The sequence below is a fragment of the Kogia breviceps genome, chromosome 19 (assembly GCF_026419965.1).
Source record: "Kogia breviceps isolate mKogBre1 chromosome 19, mKogBre1 haplotype 1, whole genome shotgun sequence".
NCBI classification, from domain to species: Eukaryota; Metazoa; Chordata; class Mammalia; order Artiodactyla; family Physeteridae; genus Kogia; species Kogia breviceps.
The window spans coordinates 45,824,675-45,841,019 of record NC_081328.1 but is presented as its reverse complement, the minus strand read 5'-3'; the positions used below and the strand labels follow the sequence as shown (position 1 = coordinate 45,841,019).

The following is a 16,345-nucleotide window of genomic DNA, read 5'->3' as shown; positions in this document are numbered from 1 at the left end:
AGAATTTTCATAGCAAAAGGACAAGCTCATGAGCAGAGCTTTGCCACTTTATTTGCCTCTAATTCTCCCAACACCCTAGCGCTGACTTTGTCCCGAATCACCTGAATGTCATTCTCGTTTAAGCCGAGGTACTTAGTACAGAACTTGGAGGCGCAACATGTTCTCAACGACCACTCTACTGGCCCCCAGGCGACCCTGCGCGCCACCTGCGGTCCACGGCCCAGACTCAGGGCCAGAGGGGCTGGTCAGCCGGGGCTGCATCGTCGCGAGGAGCGCCGAAGAAGCCTCGGCCAGCCCCGGACTCTACTCGTGCCCACCGCACGCGCGCAGAACGCGGGGGCCGCACTCGCCGACGGCCCTTTGTCTGCATGGAGGGACACCGGGAGCGGACACAAGGCGGGCGGGCCGAGCGGGTAGCGAGGGCCTAACCGAGGCTCCCGGCCGCTCCCCAAAGGCCGCGAGCGCACGTTGGTCAGGTGCCCTCGAGGGCGCGGGTCGGAAAGGCCGCAAGTTCCTGCCTGGGGAACTGGGAGGCCCGAACCGACGCGGACGCAGCTTACCGCCGCGGGCCAGAGGGGATGCCCGGGGCGGGGGCTGGGGTTGGGGCCGCCGGGGGCGGGGTCGCCGGGGAGGGGGCCGGAGCGGAACCGGGGCCGGGGGACGCCGGATTGGGGCTGCCCATCCGCGGGGAAGGGAGCCTCACCGAGATAGATGTCTCCAAAGGAGCCGCTGCCGATCTTCCGGCCCAGCCGGTACCTGTTCCCCACTCTGAGCTCCATGGCGGTGGCGGCGGCGCGACCGGTTCACTCCTGCCCTCCCGGCCGCTTCCTGGGTCTGAGCTCGGGGAGGCGGCGCCGCTGCTGCCGCTACTGCGGGTCCGGCTGCCGGCTCCGCCCCCCTCACGGCCCCGCTTTCACCATCGCTTTCCGGCCGCCCCGCCGCTCCCAACGCCTCAATACGGGACGGATGGGGCAGTCCGAGCGCCGCCGCCCCTGCTCCAGCCCCTGCCCACCCCGCTTGCCCTCTCCCCGCCGCGGATGGACTCGGATCTCCCGGGCCTAAACCCTCTTCAGCTGCCGGAAGGAGCCACCGCCATCGCGCTGTGACGTCACTTCCCCTAGCAACCCGGTGGGGCGGGGCCGCGCTGACCGAGGGGCGGGGCCGCGGCTTCGGCAACTGGCCGGCGGCGGGACCTCACAGCTCTAGGGGCGGGGCTGGGGCGGGGCTAGGGCGGGGCCGGGGCCTCGGAAGACAGGCTGGGGAGGGACGGGGAGGGGCGGGGCCGAGCAGGGCAAGGCGGGGGGGCGGGGCCCGGCCCCCGGCCCCCGCCCCCCCCAGCCTAGCGTTTTCTTTCATCCTCGCGACCCTCGGACGTCCAGGCCAGGCCAGACCTACTTCTCTCCTTGCCCCCTGTTCTCCGCAGCAGTCCCGGGTCGATAGCCCCCTGCCTGGCCCCCTTCCGCATGCAGGACCCACATGCTCTCGCAGGGTCTTCGTTTGTTCCCGCAGGTGTCTGGGAAGCCAGCGTCTCCTCGCGACAGGCCTGGGACAAGCACACAGGCAGTGCCTTTTGATGGAGGGAGAGAGAAGAGAGAGCTTGTCCCTCCAGGCCCCAGACCCGCACATTCGGGACTCTCCAGGAGGGGGCCGCCCTCCCTGCACCGGCGCCTGTGGGAAGTGACACAGGCCAGGCTACAGGGGACATAAGTGTGCACAGGTCTCTTGGGCTGGCCAGGGCGTGCACTGTGTGGTTCCCTTCCTACCCTATGAGCTAAGTCCAGGGCCTACAGCACTCTCAAGCCCAGGACTGAAGGAGGATCCATCCTAGGGCCTGGTGTCAGACTGAAAGGTGAGGGTGACACTACCACCTTTCAGAGGGTGAGGCCTGCATTGCCTGCCTCTCAAGTTCCATTGCCTGGAGACTGGATCAGTGTTTTCATCTAGTCTGCCTTGGGTCTTCAGAGAGGTGCCTGAACCAAGAAGGAATGACTTGCGTGTCGATGCTTCTCTAGGCCTATCTCCCACCCCAGCCAAAAAGAAAGAACCATAAAACAGGCTGTTAATACATATTTTTGGACAGCTAACAAACATACTACTCTGAGCACAGGGGTTACATAGAGGTGTGGGTGAGATAGCTGCCAGGGCCACCATTCAGGATCATCTTCCCTGGTTGCAGAGAAGGAAAGTGCCTGGTCTCTCCATTCACAAGTCTTCCCTCTCCACCACTCAGTAGTGCAGCCCCTGTTTGAAAACAGTTGGAGGTCAATTTGGGCAAGCGGGCATCAATTCCTGAGCATTACATAGCAGTGCAAAGACAGAAGGAGAGGCTGCAAGGCAAACCATGATCAGCTGCTAATGAGTGGTGGGCAATTAGGAACACCCCATGTCCATGCACAGTGGTTAGCCTAGTTTCTCAGTCTTCGGGTGTTGGGAAGATTTTTGCCAAACTAGTAAAACTAGCCTTGCTGGCAGAATATGCTAAGTGTCCAGTTTCCCCACGAGAGAAAGCCATGAGTGGAGACTGGAAACAGAAAGGGGCTTGGCACCAGCTCCCTGGAAATACTGGACTGGCGACTTCCTTAGCTGCCCTGGGCTGATCGCTGATCAGCAGTCCCCTACTGGGGCCTCGATGTCCTTTCTCAAAAAGAAGCTGCAACTCTTTGGGCTACCCCCAGGTTCCAGGGTTCTGCCTGCTTCTTTTTTTTCTCAGAATTGGTCAGGATAATCACATAGTCGTCCCTTGTGTGTGCCTCAGTTTCCCATTTGTGAAGCACCCTTGCAGGGCTAGGGCTTGTAGAGGCTGTACTATGACAGCTGCTTCCCCACTTCTGGCCACCAGAGTGGGGGCCTGGTACACTCTCCAGAATTGCAATCCTCTCTGTGCTCATGTTCTGCTCTCTAGCCCTGCTCTTGTGTGACCTTGAGAAGGTGAAAGTCAGTGTCTTAGACCCACCCTTGGAGCATGGTGTTAGGACTAGGAATAACACGGCCAGAAGGCTGGTGTGGCATGAAGGCTCCCACATAGGTGAGTGGTCTTTTTGTTGGAAATGGCCTCATTAGTGTCCCAGCTCACACTGACTCCAAGCTGACACCCAGCCTGCGCCTGGCACATAGTAGACGCTCAGTAAATGCTGGCTTCATGAATGACTCACATGGATGAACTCCCAGCTCCTAGCCCAGGCCATTCCCAAGCAGAACTGCCAGGCTCAGACCCCCACCTTTGCAGCCAGAGTGGGTTTCACGCTGCCCCCTCCAAGGCTCATGATTCTGCTTCCAGCAGGGACACTGGCTTATGCCAGCTCCCCCTCAAAACTCACTCACACTTAGGATGCCCCAGGTGTGTTCCCAACTGAGCTGGGGGCCTATACACCCCTGCCCAGGGTCTTTTTATTTTAATCTGAAACCACAGAAGGTAAGTCTTACCCAAAAGCCTGTGGGGTGGGGGCTGGAGGGCTGGGGGCCTTTCACCCAATCCCATCCCTGCAGGCCCCTCCCCATTGCCTGGACTCCCAGCTGGTCCCTGCTACCTCTTTCCATCCCCTGTGCGTTGCTGTCAGGGCCCCACTCTCTGTCCACAGACCATCCCCACTCCACCTGGCATCGCAGTATTAATGCAGTTCCAAATACATGGTGCCCTTTGCTTCAACCCAAACCCCCTCTGACCTCCTGGGCAGGTGAGGAAGCTTCGGAGGGGAGGGGATGCCCAGCCTGTCCTCTGCCCTCGTGTGAAAGCAGAGCGCAAAGGAAGCAAGCTGAGACTGCATGTGTCCTGGTGTGCAGGGCTTGTGCCGTGTGTGATTGTGTGCCTGTGTGAGTGGCTTTATCAAGATAAGAGTTCACAAACCACACAATTCACCCAATTAGAGTGTACAGTTCAATGGTTTTTAGTATATAGCAACCATTGTCACAGTCAATTTTACATTCTCATCACCCCAAAAAGAAGCCCATACCCCACACCTATGCCCGAACGCCCCAGGCAGGAACGAAGCCCTTGTGCTTGCTTTTTTTTTTTTAATACTTAAAAAAAAAAAATTATTTATTTATCCATTTTTGGCTGTGTTGGGTCTTCGTTTCTGTGTGAGGGGTTTCTCCAGTTGCGGTGAGCAGGGGCCACTCCTCATCGTGGTACGCGGGCCTCTCACTATCGCGGCCTCTCATTGCGGAGCACAGGCTCAGTAGTTGTGGCTCATGGGCCCAGTTGCTCCACGGCATGTGGGATCTTCCCAGACCAGGGCTCGAACCCATGTCCCCTGCATCGGCAGGCAGACTCTCAACCACTGCACCACCAGGGAAGCCCCAGCACTTGTGCTTTCTGAGGTCAGGCCAGGGCTGGCATCAGGCTGCAGAGGTTTGCATTTTCCTGTCCCCTGAGAGCACACACCTCCCTTCTCCCATCCTGACCTCACCTCAATCCTGCAAGGGTTGTCAGACTCTTTGGGGGAGAGGGATAGATACACACTCCAATCTCCAGAAACAAGAGGCATGTGCATGTGCCCATATCCTTGGAAGGACACCGGACCTGGGGCTGGGCAGGGGGTGGGAGCTGCTCTGGGTCCCCTGGCTGCAGTCTCTCATGGTGACCCCACACCTCCCAGCCCCTCCTCTGCTCTCCTTCCTCCTCTGGCTGGCTACTCTGGCTTCCAGAAGTTTCTGCCCCTGAGCTCCCCTGACCTCCCTGTTGTGCCTCCTTCAGCTACTGGCTGGTCTTGGTCACTTGTTCTTTTTCTGCCCCAGGTCACAGGTCACTGGCAAGCGCCAATTAATGGGTCAGGGGCCGGGCTCATTTACAAATTGTGTCTACCTGTGGCTTCCCCTTGACCAGAGCTTGGGGCAGCCCAGGGTCACCAAGGAGGGGCTTTGTGGCCCAGGCTCACACCCTGGAGGGAAGGTCGACCCCCATGACTACCATCCTCAGCTGGCTCCCACGTGAGCACCCAGGGGCTGAGTCTCCTCCTTTCTGCTCCTGCTACATGTTGACAAACCATAGGAATGCTAACTTGCATTGTTCCCTTAGAGATCATCAATACGTCATTGTGAGATGCAGAAACAGGCCCAGAGAGGCTATCCGATTCTAGATTTCCCAGGGAACCCGCAATTTCAAATACTCTATGATTTCAGCAAAAGCCAACGGGGACTTCCCTGGTGGCGCAGTAGTTAAGAATCCACCTGCCAATGCAGGGGACACGGGTTCAATCCGTGATCCAGGAAGATCTCACATGCCGCAAAGCAGCTAAGCCCGTGCAGCACAACTACTGAGACTGCGCTCTAGAGCCCACAAGACACAATTACTGAGCCCACGTGCCTAGAGCCTATGCTCTGCAACACGAGAAGCCAGCACAATGAGAAGCCTGCACACCGCAGTGAAGAGTAGTAGCCCCTGCTCACCACAACTAGAGAAAGCCTGCATGCAGCAACAAAGACCCAACACAGCCAAAAAATAAATAAGATTTTAAAAATAAATAAATAGTTTAAAAAACAACAAAAAAAACAAATGTTGATGAAGATGTGGAGAAAAGGGAACCCCTGTACACTGTTGGTGGGAATGTAAATTGGTGCAGCCACTGTGGAGAACAGTATGGAGGTTTCTCAAAAAGCTAAAAATAGAACTACTACATGACCCAGCAGTTCCACTCCTGGGTATATGTTCAAAGAATACAAAAACACTAATTCAAAAAGATACATGGACCCCAATGTTCATAGCACTATTTACAATTGCCAAGATATGGAAGTAACCTAAGTGTCCATCAACAGATGAATGGACAAAGAAGATGTGGTGTATATATATATATAATGGAATATTACTCAGCCATAAAAAAGAAATCTTGCCATTTGCAACAACATGGATGATTTGGAGGGTATCATGCTAAGTGAAATAAGTAAGACAGAGAAAGACAAATACTCTATGATATCACTTATATGTGGAATCTAAAAGATACAACAAACTAGGGAATACAACAAAAAAGAAACAGACTCACAGAAATAGAGAGTGAACTAGTGGTTACCAGTGGCGGGGGGAATAAAAATATAGGGCTAGGGGAGTAAGAAGTACAAACTATTATGTATAAAATAAGCTATAAGGATATACTATACAACACAGGGAATATAGGCAATATTTTATAATAACTACAAACGGAGTATAACTTTTAAAAGTTGTGAATCACTATATTGTACACTTGTAAAATATAACATTGTATATCAACTATCCTTCAATAAAAAAAGTTTTACCGTGCTCCCAATGCAGCGGGCATTGGTTCAATCCCTGGTCGGGGAACTCAGATCCCACATGCTGCATGGCCAAAAAAAAAAAAAGAAAAGTTATGTTTACACTATACTATAGTCTATTAAGTGTGCAAAGGCATTATGTCTTAAAAAAAAAACAACCCAGTGTATATACCTTAATTTTAAAATAATCCTGGGATTTCCCTGGTAGAGCAGTGGTTAAGACTCTGCCTGCCAATGCAGCGGACATGGGTTCAAGCCCTGGTCTGGGAAGATCCCACATGCTGTGGAGCAACTAAGCCCGTGAGCCACAACTACTGAGTCTGTGTTCTAGAGCTCACGAGCTAAAACTACTGAGCCCTTATGCCATAACTGCTGAAGTCTGCATGCCTAGAGCCCGTGCTCGGCAACGAGATGCCTCTGCAATGAGAAGCACGCACACTGCAATGAAGAGTAGCCCCCACTCGCCACAACTAGAGAAAGCCCGCGTGCAGCAACGAAGACCCAATGCAGCCAAAAATGAATAAATAAATAAAATTTTTAAAATAATAAAATAATGCTGTTGGAAACTGGTGCCAATAGACTTTCTTGACACAGGGCACAAATGTTCAGTTTGTAAAGAATGCAATATCTGCAAAGCACAATAAAGCGAAGTGTGCCTGTACATACAATAGAATATCATTCAGCCTTTAAAAAGTAAGGAAATTCTGACAAGTGCTAAACATGGATGAACCTTGCAGACATTATACTAAGTGAAATAAGCTAGTCACAAAAGGACAAAGACTGATTCCACTTACATGAGGTCTGGAGCAGGCAAATTCATAGAGACAGAAAGTCGAGTAGAAGTTACCAGGGGAGGGGGAGGGGAATGGGGAGTTAATGTTTAATGGGAACAGAGTTTCCATTTAAGAAGATGAAAAGAGTCTGGAGATGGACCGTGGTAATGGTTGCACAACAGCATGAATGTACTTAATGCCATTGAACTGTACATTTAATGGTTAAAATGGCAGTTGTATGTTATGTATATTTTAACACAATTTTTAAAAAATCCATGGATTGAAAAAGAGAGAGAGGGGAGGAGAGGCAGTGGGGCAGCTGGTGTAGACATCTTTCTGTCCTAAAAGTTTTGGCAGCAGGTGACTTGGGACCCTTCCTCCTAGAAGACTTGCCCTCCCTTCCCGTCAGCATCCGCTCTTTCTTGAGGCCCCCGTGACTCTGATGGCTTCATTTTTCTTGCTTTCCTCGCCCGGGTGCCAAGAGCTTCAGACAGCTGCAACAGTACTGTGCTGTCTGCCTGGGTCTTGGTTGTTTGTTTGTGTCTTGACTCTGTAACCCAGACAGTGGATGAGGCCACAGGTGCAGTGGAGATGGTGCTGGGAAGGTGCCGGGTGGGCCAGCCTGGGGCAGCAGCCATCCCAGGGCAGCCACTAGTCCAGGGCAGGATGATGGCTTTGTCCTCACCCCTGTGGGGGTAGGGGGGCACAGATGTCGAGGTCAGCATCCTCTTCCACCAGACCTGGCACCAACAAACTGACAAAGGAAGGGGACACGGACCAGAGCCCAGGAGTCAAAAGAGGAAGATCTTCCAGAGGATGTTGTGCAAACATCCCACCCCTCTGACCCAACAGAGAAAACCCATGCTCATACACTTGAACACACACACACACACACACACACACACATCAGTGTGCTCTCTTGCAGAGAGGACTCCCTGCAACTGAACTAGAAAAATTTCAGCTAGTGAACTGAAGGAGAGGCAGCTGTCAATGAACACCTAGATGTCCAGGTAGAAGCAACACCTTATATCACAGAGGGAAAATGCGAGGAGATGCAAAGCACACAGGAAAAATGAGAGGCTTAGACCTCAGTTGTGGATGGAGTCCCCGAGGAGCAAAAGCAACAGGTGGTTAGTGTGACCAGGACCATTGGACAGATATAAAAGAACATCTCCAGGAAGATCCAGGGAGGTAGGCGTGCGAGGCCCAGAGAGCTCCAGGCAGGAGGCCAAGACAGGCCCCGCCCAGGCCCATCCTGATAAATCTCCTAAACCCCACGGGTAAGGAAGAGATTTTCAAAGCTTCATTGAGAAAGTGGTTGCTGACAAAGGAAAAAGATTCAGACTGACATTGGGCTCCTTGTGTGACCCGAAGCCTGCATAGGCTGGGGAAAAGCATCTTTGGACAGCCTAGACTGCTCCCTGGACTCATGTGCCAGCACCTGATTTGGACACGCTGCGCCCAGCCAGGAAGGGGCCCAGAAAGGCCTCCTAGTAAACAAGAATGAGACAGAACCCAGTTCTCAGGGCAGAGAAGTAAAGGGACCAGGAGAGCAGTGGTGAGCTGTCTTCCCCCACCTCCTATCTGTACGTATGCATGTGTACACGCCCACACACAGAGATGTGTACAATGTGCATGCCTGCATGTGTGCACGTGTACATATGTATGTGTGCACTCACATGTGCATTTATGCACACCACATGCACGGATGCACTTGTGAGTTCCTGTGCATACATGCATGCATATCTGTGCACAGACACACATGCAGATGTGTGCCCAGAAACACGTGCACATACAGGTGGTTTGTGTGCATATACTTGCATGCATGCTGACATGTAGTGGAAAATAGGTAGTGATAATCTCTCTGGAACTGGGGGAAGTAAGTGTTGAATAAAAATCCTTGATATGGAAGGGGCTGCTGCCAGGAAGTCTGTCAGTAGGCTAGCGCTAAAAGATCGGAAGTTGGGGGTAGCGAATCAGGGGATAGAATCCTTCCTGAGGTCTCATGATAGGTGGGCAGGAGGCAAGAAAACAGGAATAAATTTTCCGTAGATTTCATCTTGTTATGGGGGGGAAGGTGAGGAGTAGAGCGTCTTGGTGGGAAAAATAGTTTGTGTCTTGTTTTCAAATAACAGCAGAAAAAAAACTGCTTATTAACATCAGGTAGGGGAAGGAACATCAGGGATGAATGCAAAGTGCTGCGGGGCTTCCAGGGCAGCAGCAGGGCACGCGGGGTGGAGATCCCATGAAGGGAGAGGAAGGAGCAGGGAGGGCTGGGCCGTGGCTGGGCAGCCTGAACCTGGGGGCCTGGGCAGGGAGCAGTTACAGCTTTCTCCCCACCATCCTGAGCCTGCCCTGATAAAACTGCCCTTCCAGGCCTGATGGGTTTCCTGGGCGGTCCATGGTTTCCGGTCTCTTCATTTATTAAAATCCAAGTCCCTGGTAGGTAGCTTCCAGAGATCTCGGGTCCAGCCTCTCACTAGCCCAGGTCGTGTGCAGCTCCCAGGGGCTGGAGGGGACAGTCCCTTCATCTCCTGATCCTTTTTTACCCTAGTGTTGGAGCCGGAGGAAGGATAAGGATAAGTGGGCAAACTTCTGGACCCTCAGTGCCCTCTGTGGGGCTCTCCCATGGGGCTGGGTATGCCCCCCCCCCCACCAAACACATGCTCTCTGACTGACCTTCTCCTAGGCCCCTGCAGGGAGCCAGTGCTTCTTGCCCAGCAGGTGACCACCCTGGAGCGGGGCACCCTTGAGTCCCCAGCCCCACACCTTCCAGGTGCCCACGTTCAGCGCTGGATACTTTGGGATCAAATAGGTACAGACTGTCTCGGTCAGGCTGGGATGGGTAAGCCACATAACAAATAGCTCCTAGAACCCAAGGACTGAAAACAAGAGTTTTTGTCTTGCTTATGCCCCACATCCATCGTGGCTGGGAGGGGACTCTGCTTATTGGTCACTTACAGGCCCAGAGAGATGAAGCAGCTGGCCCCTTAGATGTTGAAGGAAGAGAGAGCACCTGGAGGGGCTTCTGTGGGCTGGCAGGGGTGGGAGTGCACTTCTGCGCACAATTCACTGTGACCCCTCCCCACTCAGGGGCCTGACATAAGGACTGAGAGCTGGAAACTCTCTCTGGGGCCTCTGAGCAGGTGGAAGAGCAGAGACTCTTGTTGGTCTTTTGAGTAGGGAGGAGAAACACCCCATTAAGGTCCCCTTGGGCTGGGTGGGGGCATAACGGGTCCAGGGTTCCACTGCCATCAGGACAAACACAACCAACCTTCCTTTTGCTCCCAGGGTAGAGGGGGAGGGGGAGGTCAGCCCACACAGGCTGTCCCACAGGAAGTGCACACTCCCTTACCCCTCCCTGAGCCAAAGGTGAGGCTCCGCTTCCTTCATGGGGAGCAAATGCCCTTGGCTGATGGAAACCACCTTTGACCTTTAAACAGTAGCCCCACACATCAGCCCTCTCACTCTCTGCTCCAAGTCCACTAGCCTCCCACTGTCCCCGGGGTGAGGCCCAGAGCCTGCTCTCAGCACCCGCCCCCCCACTTTTAGAACTTTGCTTACTGTTACTGAAAGGCATGTCTTCTCTCCCAACAACCTCCCCGTGGAAGCAGGAAGAGACTCTGGGGTTAGGGAGTGATTCCAGGGCCAGCACAGGGCCTGCGGGGACCACAGCAGGGCCTGCCTCAGGGGACACAGACCAGGCCCACTCCGCTTGTGCTTTGGGCCTGAGTCCTCCAGCTGCGTCCTCTGCTCCTGACCTTCCAGGGGCAGCTCTGGAAGCACAGTGCCCTCCAGGCTGTGCACCGGGATTCTTTTCTCACCTCAGCCCAGAGCCGGGCCCCACCTCAGGAGCCTTCGGCTCCCATCCAGGGGCAGTCAGGACCGTGCCCACCCCTTGCCACCAGTACTAAGGATCATCCCCACTTAATTAACAAAATTCACCCAGTGAGTCCTTTTCTGGGGGATTGAGGATGCATGAGCCAACCATTGGGAAGTGAACAAGGACTGTGGAGCTCCCGGACAGGCTCCAGGTGGACACGGGGCCGTGGTGCTGTGGTCTGTGGCTCCGGCAGCTTGTATGTGCATGTGAGTGTTTCCCACACAGCTAGTACCCAGCCACTGGCCAAGGAAAACTCCAGGAAATGCTGGGGACACCCAGGGCCCTGGCCAGACAGAGCACCCGTGGGACTGGGCCGAGCAGCCCTCCAGGCTCTGGGTGCTCCGTGCCAACCCCATGACTCATCGGGTAGAGGCACGGAGCCCCGACCCCCGCCAGGAGGGTAATGGAAGTGAGTTCATGCCCCCAACCACATTCCCGGGCACAGGCCAGACTGGAGTGGAGGCCAGAGTTGGGCTAGGATTCCAGTACTGACAGGAGTTTGCTGCAAAGGTAGCCACTAGCCATGCATGGCTCTTTAGCTTAATTAAAATGAAGTAAAGACCTACTTCCTCAGTCTCACTAGACACGTTCTACATGCTCAGTGATGCCTGGATTGGACAGCACAGAACAGAGTATTTCCATCATCCCAGAGAGCTCTCTTGGGCAGGGCTGCTGGAGACCAGGGGTCTCAACTGGGGTGGGGGTGTGGAGGGGCATTTGGCAATGTTAGGTTATCACAATCAGGGGGTCCCTGGCATCTTGCGGGTGGAGGGCAGGGATGCTCTCAATGTCCTACAGTGCACAGGGTGCCCCCCCACAGAGAACGATCCGGCCCCCAGTGTCATTGGGGCCAAGGTGGAGACCCCCTTGCCTTAGATGGAGCCCAGTGCGTGATTAGCGTCTCTGCCTACTGGATAGAGGCTTTGATGAGCCTGATTCCCAGACAGGTCTTTTACCTCCGTCAGGTGAGGGTGTGAGCTTGGAGGAGGCCAGGTAGATGGATGGCTCTGCTGCACCAGCCCCCAGGGCAGTGCTAAAGAACATCCACAAGTGTGAGTGTCGCCTGTCCCTCTGTAAGGCAGAGGATCTGACATTTGGAGTCCTGAGCCTCAGAGCTGCAGGGGCAGGGGGCCGGGGCCCAGGGGCCCATTCGAGAGGCTACTGGCCACCTGGGCTAGGTACAAGTCAGGTCTTTGGTCTTTGTGTTACCAGTCCCAGCTCGGGAGCACCCCACCCTGCCCCAGCCCCAGGAAGGGAGAGGCTCTGTTGCACAGCCCCAGGAGGTCCTCAGTACTTAGACTGGACAGACAGAGGGCCAGCAGGGGCTGAGGCAGTCTCACTCCGAAAGCAAGTCAACACTGAACTTTGAGCCCAAACTCCCCACCCCCTCTTTGTGGTTCCCTGTTTACTTCCCAGCCTCAGGGAGCTGGATTCCAGCCTGAATCCCTGGCTCAGGAGGGACCAGTAAAGAGCAGATGCTTGGGACTTCCCTGGTGGCGCAGTGGTTAAGAATATGCCTGCTAATGTAGGGAACATGGGTTCAAGCCCTGGTCTGGGAAGATCCCACATGCCGCAGAGCAACTAAGCCTTCGAGACACAGCTACTGAGCTTGTGTGCCACAGCTATTGAAGCCCGTGTGCTTAGAGTCCGTGCTCTGCAGCAAGAGAAGCCAGTGCAATGAGAAGCTCACACACTGCAATGAAGAGTAGCCCCTGCTCGCCGCAACTAGAGAAAGCCCACGCTCAGCAATGAAGACCCAACGCAGCCAAAAAATAAATAAATTTTTTAAAAAAGAAAAAAAGAGCAGGTGCTTTCTGGAGCTTGCCCTACTGTCACCTATGGTCAGTGGATGCAAGAGGGCCCCAAAGGGGTCCCAAGCCCTATTCCTGGACAGGAAGCAGATCCCTGCAGCCTCTTTTGGAGTCTGAGGGCAGCACCCCTTTGGTCCCCCCAACCCTGCCCTGGCATGAGTGGAAGGACCTCTGGTGGTAGCCCCTCCCGCAGGAGGCCTTTCTCCTGATCTCTCACCTCTGCCTCTGGCCACAAGCCCGAGCCCCACCCCTCTCTGTCCACCGTCATCTCCTGCAGGCAGGGTGGGGGTAGTCAGGGTCTAGACCTGCTCCTGCCCCTCCTCGCCCGCAGAGCTCCCTAGAGAGCCCCTTCTCCTGGCCCTGGGGATGGGCAGGGCTATAGATGCCATCCCAGGAGCCAGAGACGGCAGCCTGTGGGCAGGGAGTGATGCCTACACGGCTGGGGCACCTGTGGTTCTGGCCTGGCCAGAAGGAAGTTGGGGTGACCTCCACATCCCCCTCTCTGATGGGCTGCAGCTGTTGGCCTGTCTCTGGCCTCGGGTGGTCTCCCCTTTCTCGTGGCCACCCTGTGTGGCCTGCAGCCAGGCCAGCTGGGAGAGCCCAGATCCCTCGCCCGCTTACCTCTGCATCTCCAGTTGTGCTGCGCGACTGGGCAGTGAGTCACCGGGCCGAGCTTCCACCCCAGGTGGGCAGGGCCTCTACAGGTGCCACCCAGTGAGCTGGCAGCCATGGGCACTTCCATAAAACCCCTTCCCCTGGGGACCTCACACACCTGGAAGGTCCCATGGTAAAGTCCCTGACAGGGAGGGGGCTGGGGCCTCTGAGAGCAGAGAGACCCTGCAGCAGCCTGCTCCAGCCAGGACACCCCATCATCTCAGCCGGCAGAGGGCATCTGGTTGAGCGACCCAGCCCTGCGCAGCCCGAAGCCTGATCCCTCGGGAGGCCTCCAGGTGGGGTGCCCTGGGCGCTGCGGCAGGAGCTGAGGATTCCCGGGTCAGATCAAGGTTAGACTTGGAATGCTCTCAAATGGGGCTCATGACACCTGCCTGGGAGCGTGGGGCAGGGGTGGAGGGGGGCTGTGCTACAGGGTCTTGCGGTGCGCCGGACGCACAAACACTGGGAAAGGTCAGCCATCACCGTTGTTGAAAACAATCTCAGTGACATAGAGAGAGGGATGGGCCGGCAAAGGCAGCTGACTCAAGACCAGCTCTGCTCCAACTAAGCATGGATTCCAGAAATGCAGTTTAATTCCAAGCCAACCCAAAGAAACAAGAAGGAGAAAATACAAAAAGAAATTTAAAAGGGCAGAGATCAATGGAGGAGGGAGAGAGAGGGCAGAGCGGAGATGAACAAAACCCAAAGCTGGTTCATTGGAAGAACAGTCAGATGAAAACACTCTGGCAAGGAAGAAGGAAAAAGCAAGTCACTGCAAATAAAACATACAAAGAGGAAATATCTGCAGACACAGCACAGATTTTAAATAATAGAATTAGGAATTCCTCACTTATAAACTAATAAAACTGAAAAACTAAATGAAGTAGATAAATTTCTGGAAAAATATAAAATGACAGAAAGAAGGTCAAAATGAAGTAATAAACAGGAATAGACTAAAAAGTGTTTGTCCAAGCCCTCTCATCCCCCAGCCTGAAGCCCGGGATTTATGAGTGAGTCCCACCCTGATTCCAGGGACCAGTTAATTCCTGTCTTGGACAAAATGTTCCAGAAAGTGGAAGAGAGTGGGATGTGTCCAGCTCACTGTGTTTGGCTCCGAAGCAGACAAATGCGAAGAGAATATGAGAGGCCCATTTCACTTAGGAACTTGGGTACAAAACATCTGAAATAAAACCCAATCATAGGGGACTTCCCTGGCAGTCCAGTGGTTAAGAATCCGTGCTTCCTCTGCAGGGGGCACAGGTTCGATCCCTGGTCGGGGAACTAGGTTCCCACAGGCCACGAGCTGTGGCCAAAAAAAAAAGACCCATTACAAGTGAGAAATAGACCTCATGGTCTGGGTTTCTCTAGTTTAACATCAAACACAGCAACGCAATTCATCCCATACATAAAGGAGAAAGAGCCTATGATTAAGTCGATAGGTACAGAAAAGCGTGTCTTGAATACAACGGATCTAGTCTATTTTGTTACCGATTGAAAAGCCCTCAGCACAGTAGAAACAGAAGAGCGTTTCCTTCACCTGTGGGGGTTACACCCCCAAGCCTACAGCACTGGTGGGTGCAAAGGAGAATGTGCAGTGGCTCAGACCAAGACCAGGATGAGCTGCTGGGTTTGTTATATAACAAACTGGAACATCCATACAATGGAATATTATTAAGCAATAAAAAGCTGTCAAGCCACACAAAGCAGGGATGAATCATAAATGCACATTACATTGAAAGAAGCCAGTGTGAAAAGGCTACATACTGTATGATTCCACTTATTAGACATTCTGGAAAGTAAAACTATGGAGACAGTAAATAGATGAATGGTTACCCGGGGTGGGGGTGGGGGGAAGGACGAACAGGTGAAGCACAGAAGATTTTGGGGGCAGTGAAACTACTCTGTATTGTACTGTAATGGTGGACACATGAACGTACACGTTTGTTAAAACCCAGAGACTGTATGAAGCTTAATGTATGCAAATGTAAGAGAATCATTTAGGAGATGGGGATCTCCAGATGGAATGACAAAAGAATCCAGCTGCATTACAAATAGATGAGACCATCTCACTGTAGGGGGTGGGGGGAAGGTGCTTACCTAAGTAACTTTGGGAATGAGCGGGTCCCTAAGACGAAAGGCAAAATAACAGCACACAGACCTGTACTGTAGTTGGTAATGTTGCTTCCCACTGGGACCAGTTAATTCTGAAACCGCTGTGCAGGCACACTGGAACTGAACAACTGAGTGCATGATGGTGGACGCTGTGAGCCACTTCTCTCTGTTGGAGTGGGAGTTTACAGATAAGCAAGGGAAAAGGCTAGAATGATCCATGAGGTAATAGAATTAGAGACACCAATAGGAATTCATGCTTATTATGGATACTTGTGGAAACATGTAGAAATATTTATAGATACGTGTATATACACAGGTTAGTACACTGAATTGTGGCCACCTCCCCCCCCAGAAAAATCATAGGTTGCAGCCCTAACCTCCCATGCAATTATATTTGGAGACGGGGCCTTTAAATAGGTAATTGAGGTTAAATTAGGACATAAGGGTGGGTTCCTGATCCTACAGGACTGGTATCCTTACAAGAAGAGAAAGAGACATCAGGACTGAGTAAACGCATAGAGGAAAGGCCGTGTGAGGACTTGGGAAGGAGATGGCCGTCTAAGTGCCAAGGAGAGAGGCCTCAGAAGAAACCAAGCTGCAGGCACCTTAATCTCGAACTTCCAGCCTCCAGATCTGTGAGAAAACAAAATTCTGTTGTTTAAGCCTCCCAGTCTTCAGTGCTTTGTTATGGTATCCCTAGCAGACAAATATAGCTAGAAAGGAAAGAAGTGCTCAAAAACAAAACAACAACCCACAACAAAGGGGTTCTGTTAAAGGGACACAAAGTAAAAGAGTTCCCAAGGCTAAGGCTGGAATAACTTGAGCAACAAAGCATTAGATTAAAACACAAAGTATAAAAATAGGTATCATGAGTCCATACTGATATAAAA

At 53.2% G+C, this 16,345-nt stretch overlaps 1 protein-coding gene and 1 long non-coding RNA gene across 5 annotated transcripts in view; both read right to left on the bottom strand.

Annotated features, from left to right (window-relative positions):
* The window catches only part of CSNK1D (casein kinase 1 delta), a 37,865-nt gene extending 36,719 nt beyond the window's left edge, over window positions 1-1,146 (bottom strand). Inside the window, exon 1 of one of the 4 annotated variants that reach the window (XM_059046972.2) lies at window positions 704-1,146. In XM_059046972.2, the coding sequence (XP_058902955.1) occupies window positions 704-779 (76 nt within the window). In that variant the 5' untranslated portion in view covers window positions 780-1,146. The remainder of the gene's footprint in view (window positions 1-703) is intronic. The other 3 variants (XM_059046971.2, XM_059046970.2, XM_067021464.1) reach the window with 3 other exon arrangements.
* A 12,792-nt stretch (window positions 1,147-13,938) lies between these two features.
* Window positions 13,939-16,087, bottom strand: LOC131746075 (uncharacterized). Its single transcript, XR_010838224.1, has 3 exons — window positions 15,936-16,087; window positions 15,502-15,621; window positions 13,939-14,086 (listed from the first exon to the last, which is right to left on the bottom strand). It is a non-coding gene; the product is annotated as an uncharacterized lncRNA (long non-coding RNA).
* Between the last annotated feature and the right edge of the window lie 258 nt (window positions 16,088-16,345).